Below are 13,722 nucleotides of genomic sequence, written 5' to 3' on the forward strand. Positions count from 1 at the left end.
AAAAGCCAGTCTATATATATATTTATATATATTGAGAGAGAGACTGAAAGATTAAAACTTAAATACATATTTCAGAAAAATATTCATAATTCATGGAGTAATTCTAAAATCAGGAATTATCTAAAAATATCTTTAAGAAACTTAATGTTAGATGAATCTAATCTTCTTCATTATAGTATATATTAGACTAATAGGTGTACCTGGGTATATATATTGCTCAATCTTAAAGCCATATTGAAAACTGTCATCTTGAATACAACTTAAAAATTTTGATATTAAATAGATGATGTGGCCAGTCTAACTGTAGAAAAATTGTGAAATTTAATAGTAAATCTGTTTTGAAATCTCTTTCAATGTGTGATACTTTCAAAATAAATCATGTTCCATAGAATGATTCTATGTGCATGCTGTTATCAAAGTATTTTTGTCATTCAGTGTTATAGTGATGGCTTTGCTATCTCTGAATCCTGCTTCTTTTTCCCTGTGAATATTTTCTGTTTCTTGAAAGTTCTTAACAAGTTTTGCCACTGTATTGCAGGTGATAGATTGTTGTATGGTGTAATAAGGCAATACAACACAAGGACAATCACCATGTGAATGCATTCTGAGAGGACTTTCTATGGGGGAACACCCCTATTTAGGTGTTAAAAATATGAAAAAAAAACTGTTCAGCCAGCTTGTGGATTAGGCATGGGACCACTGTCAGTGGTTTTTAACCATCAGCCACTAATGATTTTGAGTGATGGTTGAAGATTACACCAATTTTTTGTAAGTTTATCTACAGTGCATAAAGAATGGTGTTGATTCTTTTCTTTGTCAAAAGCAATGGCATTCATCATTGTAACATTGCAGGTTGCATTGATTTAAAAAAAAGTGAAAGAAAATGCACATGAAAGCATCCTGTGGAACATTTAACATATGATAACTTCAAAATGAATAAAGAAATCTCAAAATTTAACCAATGGATTTCTTACACAATTTTTCACAAATTAGACTGGTCACATTATTCTGTTAGAAATTTTTTAAGTTGTACAATTTATTTAAAAAATATCTTAGACACTTCTTGATTTTAAACTGTTGTATTTTGAACACAGTAAAAGGAAAGAGGAGAAAAAATTTTTTGTAAACAAATTCATTGACTGAGTTAAACTGTGACATTTGGGAGCATAAATAGCACAATTTAAAATTTATGCAAGCATTTGAATTTTTAGAAATAAATATCTGAAGGAAGCATAAATGACCCAAAAAATAAAAACTAAAGACATCTCTAGCATTGATGGAAAATACCTCTTGCACTAGTAATTAGTATCTGGTTACATTACTTTTGCCAGTAAGATTGCATTTACATGTTCACACATTGTATTAATAAAGCCTAATGTTCATTCATATTTCCTGGACTTTTTGGCCTAATCCAGTCACTGTCCTTTGAGATCTTTTCTATAGAACATTTTCATGCTCCCCATAGATTTTCAATAGAAGAAAGGATTGCTAGGTGGCTAACTCAACACTAATATTGTAATTTGTAAGCCATGCCCTAGTTTTAGCAGAATGACAACTTCTCCATCTTGTTAAAAAATTATATCTGGATTCTGCAGTTTTTCCAAGTATAAAAGAATGTTGTCTTGAAGGATCTTTTGATATTCTTCATTCACTGTTCCATTGATAAAGTGCAGAGCACTGACACCTTTCTTGAGCACTCATGCAACCCTGTACTGTAATGAATGCTGGGAACTTTGTTGTACAGTACAGTTAAGGCAGTTATGATGAAAAGATTTATATGGTTTTTATTTACCAGTGACTATATTCCATTTAGTAACCAATTCTGCAAGTGATGTTCAGTTAGTTTTCTTTGATTTGTATAAGAATTTGGGATTGGAAGCTGTTATAATTTCAGTTCTATAGGTATCCCTTTATTAACGTGGTTAATTAATCCCTCAATGCTACCGTGTGTATCAAAATTGTGTTAATCAAATATGGTATCTGTTTAAGTAAAGACAGCTGGTAAAACTATGTTAATTAAAACTTCTGCTGCCTATATAAAGAGACTGCTGCAATTAATTTTGCATGTTAAGCAAAACCACATTAAGTAAGGATATCCGTATAACCAAGGTCAGCAGTCAGTCAATAGGATTTAACCTATATAATCAGAGATCTGACAATGTGTAAGTTCTCTAGTCAATCCCATCCCATCCCAGTCCAGTCAACCATGTTCCTCACCATTTGGTCACCCCATTGTAGGCCTATCTGAATTCATAATGGGTACAAAAAAAGCTCTGTTAATGCCCATAGGACAGTTTTTTTTAATGAAAATTCTAGGAAATTTTTAAGAGCAATATTTTTTTAAAAGGAAGTATAAATAGTTTTTTTAGAATTAAAATTAAATGAAGATTTTTTAAAAGACAAATTTATTGAAACATGCTAGATTAAAATAAATTGTGTTAAAAGTGAACTGATTTTTTTTCAGATCACATAAGAAAGTCTGTATAAAAATAGTATTGGATGTATATATCTTTGTTTTCATTTTCATAAAATGTTTGTTATTTAAATATTTGACCTGGTTGAACTTCCATGCATGCAAAGCTAGAACTACTTAAGATAAGAAAGACAAAACCTTTCACACTTTGTTTCTAGCAGTTTTAATCCATAAGAACAAACATTTGTTCTTATGGCCTGGTTGAATTTCTTCTCGCATATATGGCATTGTTTTTGGAATAAGATAATGGTAGTGTTGACAGTAGAAATTATTTACCAGATGATAATCTTGAAATTAGTTTCCAAATAGCTTCAGACACTACTGTATAAATTATAAATAATAATAAATTTGGAGATGTAGTAATTTCTCAAGCTGCTACATAAATAATATATTTCATTTTGTATTTATTTCTCTTCAGGTTTAATGTTGTTCGATTAATATTTTATTTTCCATATAGATTAGGTGAAAATAGAGTCGTTGAAGGGTTAGATATTGCAGTGGCTACAATGAAAAAAGGAGAAATATCACAGTTCTTAATAAAATATTTGTATGCATATGGAGAAATGGGAAGCCCTCCAAGAATTCCTCCAAGTGCAACAATTTTATATGAAGTTGAACTTTTGAGTTTTTTAAATAATGCTCCAGCTATTGAATATGATGAACTTTCACCTGAAGAGAAAAAACAATTATCTTTTAGTGAAAGATTAAAAGTTGTCAGATCAGAACATGAAGTTGCAAATGATTATTTTAAGCGAAAACTTTATCCTAGTGCTTGGAATAAGTATAAAAAAGCAGTCAGACTAATAGAAGATATTAATGTTGCAAATGAAGAAGAAGATAATGAAAGAAATGATTACCTTCTTGAACTCTATTGTAATATCAGTTTATGTTACATAAAGCAACAAGATTATAAATTTGCTGTTATATATGCAAAAAAGGCTTTAAATATTGATCCAAAGAATACAAAAGGAAATTATCTATGCGGTAAAGCACTTCGGAATTTGGGAGAATATGCCGAATCTAAAAAATATCTTCAAAGAGCAAGAGAATGCAATCCATCTAATGAGGTAATAAATGAAGAATTGAAACAATTAAGTATCCAAGAAGTAAGATATTCAATTTTAGAGAAGAAATTTTGTAAAAACATCTTCAAAAGTAGTAACAAAAAAGATGATGATGATGATGATGATGATGAAAAACCAACATTCAATTATGAAGTTAGTGATGATTTTAAAACTATAGTTGCAGATTGTATGAAAAAATTTATAGATGATGATAATGAACAAGAATTTCCTTTTGGTAGTGGTTTTTCATCTTCAGAAATTGCTTGCATGAAAGATATGGCAAAAGAATTTGGATTGTATTGCGTGGAACAAAAAAATGGACCAATTAAGCAAATGAAAGTGACAAAAGTAAAACCCTCTAAATAAGAGGAAGAAAAAATTTGTTTAATTAGTTCAAAAGATAAATGAAACGTGTGTGTGATTTTACAAAATTTTGTAAAATCACACACATTTCATTTACACGTTTACAAAATTTTGTAAAATCTCAACATATTCCAACAATTTTCCTTTAATAAACATGTTTAGAAAATAACAAATTATAAATTTATTTTGATAATTTTGAAATGTATTCAATTTATTAGAAAATAAAATTTCAATTAAATTTTCATACTTTAAAATAACTGTGTTGTCAGATGAATAGTATTAATTAGGGTTTCTCAAACGGGATTCCGGGATCCCGGTTGTTTTTTTAACCCGGGAAATATCCCGGGAAATCCCGCAAATTTCTTAAAAATTCACTTTTTTTCTTATTTTGTGTTAAGGTTGAGGAATTTTGCAAATAGAAAGCATAATTAACTCATTCACTGTCAGAATACATTTGTATTTATTAATTTTAAACCTACCTATTAGTTTTTTTTAAATTTTTGCTCGTTATAGCATGTCACAAATGGTCAATAATCAATATATAGCTTATTTGTGGCAGGACTATAAAAATTCTTTACTTGTCGGAACCTGTAATATCTGGAATAATTGTGCTTACGCTGTCTTGAGTTTTAACCATGCCCAGTAGCTTCAATAAATGCCTGACGCCAGATTGTGCAAATTGGGCAAGGATACAAACGAGTACAAAGTCTGCAAGTATGAAGTTTTTCTTCATAAACCTGATTATTAAAGCCAAATGAATTGCCGAATTATCGAGCTCTAAGCTTGATGCCGCTATTAAAGCAGCCAAGGTAGACAAATCAAGAATACTAGAGAGCGAAAGAAGTACTACAATCTCGAAAACGAACTCGAAATCTTCCAGGCTACAGGTGAAAAAACACATAATATCTGTCTTCTCTTAAATGCATTAAACACTATTCCAATCACATCAATTGAATCGGAAAGGGCATTCTCGGTGGCAAGACTTTTCATTACTAAAATAAGAATTAGAGTGAGTTATCGGAGTATTGACCATCTTTGCTTTTTAAAATCTTATAAAAGTTTGCAATATTTTGTATTATATTTTATTTAAAAAACGAAAATTACCTTCTAAATTAGAAGTTCATTTTTTTAATTTTTAACTCAATTCAAAACATTTTTTTTTTTGTTGTTGTATGCAGTTTCCAGCAAACTTTAATTAATTTTTTTCTATTTGTGAAAATTTCTACGTTATTTAAAGGTAATTTTTATTATAGGCCTATAGACCTTACACAGCATTATTAATATGATTTTGGAGGTTACAGAACTTTAAAATTACTTTAAAAAATGGAAAATAATTATATCATTTGATTTCAAGATATTTTGTATATCTTAGAAATAATTAATTCTATCCCGGGATCCCGGGAAATCCCGGGATAGAATTAATTATTTCTAAGATATACAAAATATCTTGAAATCAAATGATATTTCATTGATATACAAATTGATTCAAAGATATACAAAATATCTTGAAATCAAATGATATTATTATAGTTCACTTTTATCCCGGGATCCCGGGACAAGCAAAAGACCGGGAAATGAGAAACCCTAGTATTAATCCATCAGAAAAAATTCTAGAAATAGATTAACCTAAACTTTTGATTTCATCTAAAATGTTAAATAAATTTAGAATTATTTTGAAATTATACAATGCATTCTCACTAATCAGAACCAATTTTGTTGGTTATGTCACTAAATTTTTTCCAGTCAAAAACAAACTTTAGATTATTTTTTAAAAACATTTTAACACAAATAAACTATATATACAAAGTAGTGTAAAAATTGTTTTATAAATATATACCAGTTGGCTTTTCCGTTGCTTTCTTTTATGTAGTACCCTGTTAATCCAAACTTTCACTAATCTGAATACAGTAACCCTGTATAATAATTATTTCAGATTAGCAAGAGTGCACTATACTTTAATTGAACGAGCAATACAACTTGAACAAAAGTATGGAATATTTTGTAATTGTTGTGGAAAAATTATTTTGATCCTGAAATAATCAAATTCACAAAAATATTATCGAACTTTAATATGTCTATTATATTTGTCAATTGTTAAAGTATTTACACACCAAACATTATAAAGATATTTTCATAAATTACACTTTCTTGGGCATTTCTTGAACTGACCATTGATTGTTGGGCACATTATGAATTGGCCAGCCAAAGCTTAAAGTAATAGTAAATCCTCATGTATTTTGGGCTTTGGTCACATAACCTGGCCAAAGCTAGAAGTGGCCAGCCATTTCACAAATTGGCTAGATTTTAGATATTGGCTGTAAGATATACAGTATATATATTTACACAGTGCGATGCCAAAATCCAGACAAAATTCAATTTCAAATTCCTGCCTTTCTATACCACTGGTTGCGTTCAAATAGGTTGAATCATTTTAATAATGACTTGATTGATTTTTTAAAAAGTTTGGGCACAGAGAGATCAGTCAGATAATACAAAGTTTAATAAACATTGGCGATTTTCTGGTATTAATTTTACATTAATGACTAAACATGACATACTCAGAGTCTGAGTATTATCTATAGGATGCAATTTATAAAGCAATCCTCGCATACTCTCTGAATTAGGTATCCTTCGCAACATTACTTCTATTGATCTGTAAAGAATGTTTGCAAACATGTAAATGCTGTTTGTAAATTACATGAGGGCCATTTTCAACATATTCTGTAACAATAAGTAAAGATGAAAGGGTATTTCAGCCGTTATCTGTAGATGTACAATGACTTCTTGATCATCCTCTACATGAATGGTTACCATGACATGATGATAAGCCAGCCATAATCAAATTATTTTATATTTTCTTAATAGAGCTTTGCATTGATTTTAATAATCGTTTATTAAACTGCTCGAGGCTGTTATAAATATTAATTTTCAACAAATTGATAAATTTTTTATTANTATATAGATTTCTGTTATTTTATAGTTATTATTATTAACAACATGAACAGTTATTCATTCATTTGCTATTATTTTATAGAATATTAAGTAACTCCATTTTAGACTGCAAAGTAAGATTAAATTTCTTATTTTTCTGGTTCTTTATAATTACTGTATTTTCAACATTTAAAAAAAATCTAGAATTTAGTATTGATTTCTATAATAGTCAATTATTATGTACTCGAATGAATATCATATTATGATCTCTGTTATTTTATAGTTATTATTATTAACAACATGAACAGTTATATTCATTCATTTGCTATTATTTTGTAGAATATTAAGTAACTCCATTTTAGACTGCAAAGTAAGATTAAATTTCTTGTTTTTCTGGTTCTTTATAATTACTGTATAATCATTTTCACATTTTTAAAAAGAAAAATCTTTAACATACATATAACTTAGCGCTAAAATTATTATTAAATTATGAATACATTGTCATCATCATCGTCTCTCTTACAGTAGGGGTCGGATCTTGACGTGTAGTTTTCCAAACTATTTTATTTTGAGCTATTTTCTCATTTAACTGTAACCACCTTTAAATCTCCTAATTGCTAATTTCCAACTTTTCTTTGACCTATCTCTATTTCTTTAATTCATAAGCTTCTTTCTAATGTCCCTTACTCCTAAAATATCTCTTATATGCTCATTCCTAATCCTATCACCTGAGTAAATTATTTCTGCTACATGCTTTATACCTGAGATTTTTTTTTCATTCCAAACATTCAGATCCATACAACATTGCACACTTAATACACACAATAAAACGAAAAATAATTTATCTAAATGCCTTGAATCAAGGTTGCTTGTTGTTCTCTATTATATGTGTTTGGTTAGCACAATGTTGCTGTTGAGAACGTATCATACAGGAACACTTTAAGAGGAAAAAGGTTGCTTTATTGACTTGGACGGATATGCATTTCGGGCTTAATGCCCCTCTTCAGTCCTATTATTATTACATAATTATCAAATTGGTTACAGGTATCAAAATTTACAGAATTCATTTAAAAAATTAGTATACGCGTACAGTGATTTATATGATAAAATACAATTACCTGAGATAGTGACCATTAAGCTGGTATTACACATAAGATATATATACACATATTTAAACACGGGAGGAGGAATGAGCAAATAGTGCTATCAGATCAATATACATGCACCTGAGGATAGTATAATGTGTGTTAAAATAAAAAGTGGNTACCATCCTCCCACCTTAACCCCCACTGTGCAATTCCCACCAACCTCTGTATATGTTACAAGGATCCCTCACTTCTTTGTAACATCTTCCATCAGACCTGTCCTCTACACATCTCTTCTGTATTTGTCACATCCTACAGGTATTCCGTTAATTTTTCATAATTTACACCTTTTTAATATACACTTTTTTAGTTTTGTGCATACCACTTTTTATTTTAACACACATTATACTATCCTCAGGTGCATGTATATTGATCTGATAGCACTATTTGCTCATTCCTCCTCCCGTGTTTAAATATGTGTATATATATCTTATGTGTAATACCAGCTTAATGGTCACTATCTCAGGTAATTGTATTTTATCATATAAATCACTGTACGCGTATACTAATTTTTTAAATGAATTCTGTAAATTTTGATACCTGTAACCAATTTGATAATTATGTAATAATAATAGGACTGAAGAGGGGCATTAAGCCCGAAATGCATATCCGTCCAAGTCAATAAAGCAACCTTTTTCCTCTTAAAGTGTTCCTGTATGATACGTTCTCAACAGCAACATTGTGCTAACCAAACACATATCTAAATGCCCTTTAATAAAGAATTTATTATTTATTACAATATTTATTTCTAATATATACAATACAATATAATTTATTTTAATAAATAAATAAATAAATAATGAATGAATGTAGAAAATATATTTTTTACAATCAAATTTATTGATCCTTATTAATTTAATATCATCAATACTTCTTATTATTTAATAGTATCATAGCTCCTTAATTAATATCAAAGGGGTGGGGAGATAGAGGTTGTCATGTATCATATCTCCAGACTTGGTGGTGATGATATTCGTTATAACATTTACAATTTTTTAAAACTTGTCACTAACCTCAAAATTAAGTTTTATAATAGTGAGACTAGTGGTATTTATCACGTCTTTCTTAATTATCTGAAATTAATAGAGACCAAGATTAAAATAGTTCACTTTATTTCGCTTATTTAACAATGCATTTCGGATTGGTAATTTTCTAATCCCTCTTCAGGCTCTCGACTTCAGTGTTGTTCAGGTTGTTGTCTACAACATAACGAACAAAAGGTTAGTTTGTTTTAATATACTTTTGTTATCCAGAATGATGCATATAGTGCACAATTTGTACACATCCTAATGGTGCAGTTTCTACAGTCTCTTCTACTTACTTGCATGTTTTCTTTGTCTATTTTTGATGAAAAAATGCAATACTACTTCCCTTTCCCACAATTATTAGCACCTTATTACCTCTTACAAGTTAGAAGGATTTAACTTCACCAATGTAGTTCATAACATGACAAAGGTCAAAATGTAGTGTTTCATTGAAAATATATTCACAAGTTAAAACCAAAATTTTCACAAACTATAATAAAAGTACAAGAACACTAATATTCTGCAAAAGAAAAAAAATATATAATGTGTATGATGCTGATTAGACTGACCTGAGTACACTATAAACAATCAATCATATGGCCGAGAGTAAAGCCTTTCAAGACCTGCCTCTGCCTCGTACTTAGGTTATAAAAACGTTATATTGAGGGTTAAATACTACACTTACCACTTTAAACTCTGATCTTACCTTCTTTAGCTATTTTTTAGATCTTATCTATATAGTATATTCAAGTTCGTTGGATAAAACTACTGAACAATTTAGTCGAAGGTTCGTGCTTATTAACGGGTTGGCCATGTGGAGTTTTCCGGGTTCCTCACGTGTCTAAAACCTAAACAAGGGCCAATTTTTCAGAGATTCCTCTCGGGAGAGAGACCTTCCTTGGCAGATCGCCCATGTGTTGTATTGCATTGCCGTATCCCAACAAACCGAATTTTATACATCGAACAGAAAAAATGATTGCATTTTCTAATATTTAGATATTATAAATTTAAAACGTTTATTAGATATTAGCCTTTTAAAAAGTTTGAATTGGTAGAACTTCATTAAATTCGTCGTTTAGGCACAATGACTTTTTTTTTTTAATCCACAAGATTTTACTAAAAAGTCATCTATGTAAATACTGGAAAAACTTGAAAGTATCTGAAAGTATAAATGGTAGGTTTACAAATAGGCTACCATTTACTCTATCCGATACGTTCTTTTCTTCATTCACATAAAGCGTTTTTAATCTTATAACTGTGTTACGTACACGACATAGAAGAACTGAATCGGTCACGTAATATTAAAAATATTAAAGCTCTTATATAAATTTCCCGAATAACTAAGAATGTCGTGTAATTTAATCTCTGTTTACCAGGCTTTAAATACTTTCCAATAATTTTCTTTGCATAATTTATAATCTCTTAGGAAATAATTCGTGTAATGGCAGGGCAACGCTTTACTCTCTTGCGTGTATTTTGAACGAGTTTGCGCCTATATTATTCCCTCCCATAACTAACTGCATAATTGCCAATTTAATTTATCGGAAAAAATAATAATTAGGGAAATGCACATATTACAATACTTCAAAAATTAAACAATACAAGAGACAATAGAAATTCTACAACAATACTACCTTTTTTGTATCCGTTAATGCCCACATACTAAATCGTTTAATATGGAAAGAGAATCGGAACAGATAAATATTTATTGCTCGGACGGATACAAAATTCGATTGAATAGATTCTTTCTAATTCAGAATTGTCCCGGGTTCAATTCGGAACTGATTATGGATCCCACACTAGGGCAGAGTTGCCTCCGCGTGAACGTTACGTCTGGTATCATGAATCGAGTGATCGAGTAAGTGTTAAAATAGAATTAGTTAAACCTCAATTTCCGTGCAATTACATAAATATTCCTTCGCAAGGTTTATAACAGACGGAGAAATTGAATTCCTGTCTATCAAAGATGCCACGGACATTTACGAAATAAGTGAAAAAATCGGTATCGTAAATTTGGTGGATCGCTGCCGGGATTTCCTGATCGAAGAAATGAAAGTAGGCAACGTTTGCTTCATTCACGATTTCGCCTGCAAACACGAAGATCTCTTCGTGCAATTTCATTGTTGGAAGCTGTTTACCTCGTCTACCGACGAAGTATTGGAGAGTGAAGACTTCTTAAACTGCGAAGAATCGACCGTATCGAGGTTCCTCTCCCGTCCAATTTACAGTAATACGAACGAAGTTTCCCTCTTCTTGAATATATATAATTGGACGACCAGACGAATTTCTCGGAGCAATTTACAGGAAGCGTCCACTTCGATCGAAAACAGAGAGCTGTATCGAAGGACCATGCAGCCCTTCTTCCATTTAATTCGATTTGCGACTATGTCGCGCTTTCAATTAGAGAATGAAGTATTCAACAAAAACCTATTGAGCGACGAAGAAGTAGAAGGGTTGAGAATGTTTGACGATAGTGAACGGCAGTGGAGTTGTGGCAACGCTGTTTGTCAAAATACTCGAGATAGAAGATACCAATCTCAATTTTCTCTATTTACGTATAACTATCGGAGAAATTTAGAATTTACTGAAGACAGACCGTTGCCAAAATTTAGCACGTTCTTCTGCCAAGTTTGGGTAGAAGAAGACTGTTTTGTTACTTGTCTGAGTCTTCCGATATATTTCAAGTACATGCCACGAGAAAACGTTATTCTCACCCGATTTCTTGCATCGAGTGAGGAAAGGACTAATCTTCCTATCGACTATTTCGCTAAAGTAATCTTATCCAAACCGCTGTTCCTGAAGGCGAAGTCTAATTCTTTATTCAAAGTCGATGTTCAGAACGAAGAGTTAAGGATGAGAGATGAAATTTTTCTGAAAAAAGAAGCGCATTGTTACGTTTCGGACGATGAATTTGATAGAATGACAAGAGTGCCTCAAAACTTCCCTAAATGGCAGAAGTTTTGGGGGAAATTTTACTTTGACATAGATCTGTTTTTTTAATGTTACGACTCTCTGAATTAAAAATTGGATTTTAAACAAAATTCGATTTTTTTGCATTATGGTCTACGTTGATAAAGTGTATTTGGTCCTTAGGCGAAAAATTGTACGAAATAAAATAAAATGAAATTTATTTCATGTTTGATCTGGTTCGAAGGCATTTACAAATTTTTATGAAACGTGTTTCTTCTACCTCCAAAATGAAGTATTTACTGTCATTTTATAATAATTAAAATATAAAGTGTTTGTAATAAAATCTCGTAACGAATGGGGTGAAACAATTTTATTTATTTATTATGATTAATAATATAAAAGTTATTTTTTAAAATAAAATGTCGTGACAGCGGGAAAGTTGCATAACCCGTTGCTAGACTTTTTAACAATAACACAATTAAAAAATTAAAAAACAAATTGAAAAAAAAAGATAGGTGTACCATAGTTATCGTATGTGGTGTGTTTGACGAACTTAAATTACATGCATAATAAATTTTATACAATATTTATCGATGTATATGCAATCTTTCCCCAAAAACTTGTTTGGAGATCAGTGGGTCTTGCACACCAGAAGAGAAAATTGTATGTGTGATCGGGTAAAATTTGGGTGCTATGAAACTCAAGATTATTATAAAGTCATTTATGAAGTAATGTTCCTTGTTGGTACCGAAGATGTTTTATTGTTTGAAGAAAAGAAATACAAAAGAGTTTCAAAAGATGATTGATTAATCGAGATATGAAGTTAAGGATTTAAACGTTTAATCGTTTAAAAATAGTCGTCTCAACAATGTAATATTTTCTTAAAAGATGATTCCGAAGAAAGGCTTTGTCTTAAATGCGACAAGTACTGTACGTTAAGCTACTTTTTTCTTAAAAGACTAAACGCCGATCGACGTCATTCGTGACGTCATTACAACAATGCAATATTTAAACAATTGTTAACAGATCAGCAATGAAATTAAATCATTGTTGAACTCGTCCTCGTCGAATCGTTCTTCAAAATCTTCCATTAATTAAAATTATTAAATTTTATGTCTTTTTGAAAAGTTTAGAAGAAAAAAAATAATAAAGAAAGAAACAAAACGAAAACCCACAACAGAAATGAAAAATTCCAATGAAAACAAATTTCCGAGGACTTCGAAAATGACGGCAGCAAAATATGGACAAAGTTGCTACAAAATTAGCAAATTCGAGAAAGATCAGAATACAATTAATAACGTAAGTCATTTTATTTTACTTTATAGTTTAAATAGAGTACTATCGCTACCGGTGTCGGGGCTTTAATATGGACCCTCGCTGCGCTGAACGGGGTGGCCCCGATGTTCCGACGGGAGTCGGGATGCTATATCGTCTCTCGCTGCGACCGAAAGGGAAGATATCCCGACGGGAGTCGGGGCTTTAACTCTTTCCTACCTGTGGGCACCAAGAAGTCCTGTTTTTAGCAAGCCCGATATGAGTTCGGCCAGGCCCACAATGGGGCGAGCGGGTGGTAAGAGACGGAGGCCCGATATATCCGGTGAGATCATGCCCGAAAAAATCCTACTGTGAAGTTTGAAGTTTTAACATCTCGCGCGCACGAATATCTTTCTTCGCGTTCATAACAGTTATTTTAGATCTGCAATTGAAGCTGCCGGGTGTCGAGTGGCCAGGCTCGACACAACCAGTGGTGATATTCAGCGGGTTCGCACAGGTTCGGCCGAACCTGTTGTTAACATTTTCAAAGTTTTCCG

General features: G+C 31.1%; 2 protein-coding genes across 3 annotated transcripts in view; both read left to right on the top strand.

Annotated features, from left to right (window-relative positions):
- The window catches only part of LOC111636116 (inactive peptidyl-prolyl cis-trans isomerase FKBP6-like), a 17,212-nt gene extending 13,132 nt beyond the window's left edge, over positions 1-4,080 (top strand). The window contains exons 4-5 of one of the 2 annotated variants that reach the window (XR_002758486.1): positions 2,931-3,967; positions 4,009-4,080. Coding sequence is in view for 1 of the 2 variants with exons in the window: in XM_023381289.1 (XP_023237057.1) it covers positions 2,931-3,903 (973 nt within the window). In the remaining variant the exon portion in view is untranslated. Of the gene's footprint in view, positions 1-2,930 lie in introns of both variants that reach the window. The other variant, XM_023381289.1, reaches the window with a different exon arrangement.
- A 6,478-nt stretch (positions 4,081-10,558) lies between these two features.
- LOC111636115 lies at positions 10,559-13,101 on the top strand. Its single transcript, XM_023381288.1, has 2 exons — positions 10,559-10,859; positions 10,927-13,101. The coding sequence occupies exons 1-2, from the start codon at positions 10,678-10,680 to the stop codon at positions 11,999-12,001; spliced, it is 1,257 nt and encodes a 418-aa protein (XP_023237056.1). The 5' UTR covers positions 10,559-10,677; the 3' UTR covers positions 12,002-13,101.
- Positions 13,102-13,722: the final 621 nt, after the last annotated feature.

The sequence above is a fragment of the Centruroides sculpturatus genome, unplaced genomic scaffold (genome assembly GCF_000671375.1).
Source record: "Centruroides sculpturatus isolate CEXI.00-Female unplaced genomic scaffold, Cexi_2.0 scaffold965, whole genome shotgun sequence".
NCBI classification, from domain to species: domain Eukaryota; kingdom Metazoa; phylum Arthropoda; class Arachnida; order Scorpiones; family Buthidae; genus Centruroides; species Centruroides sculpturatus.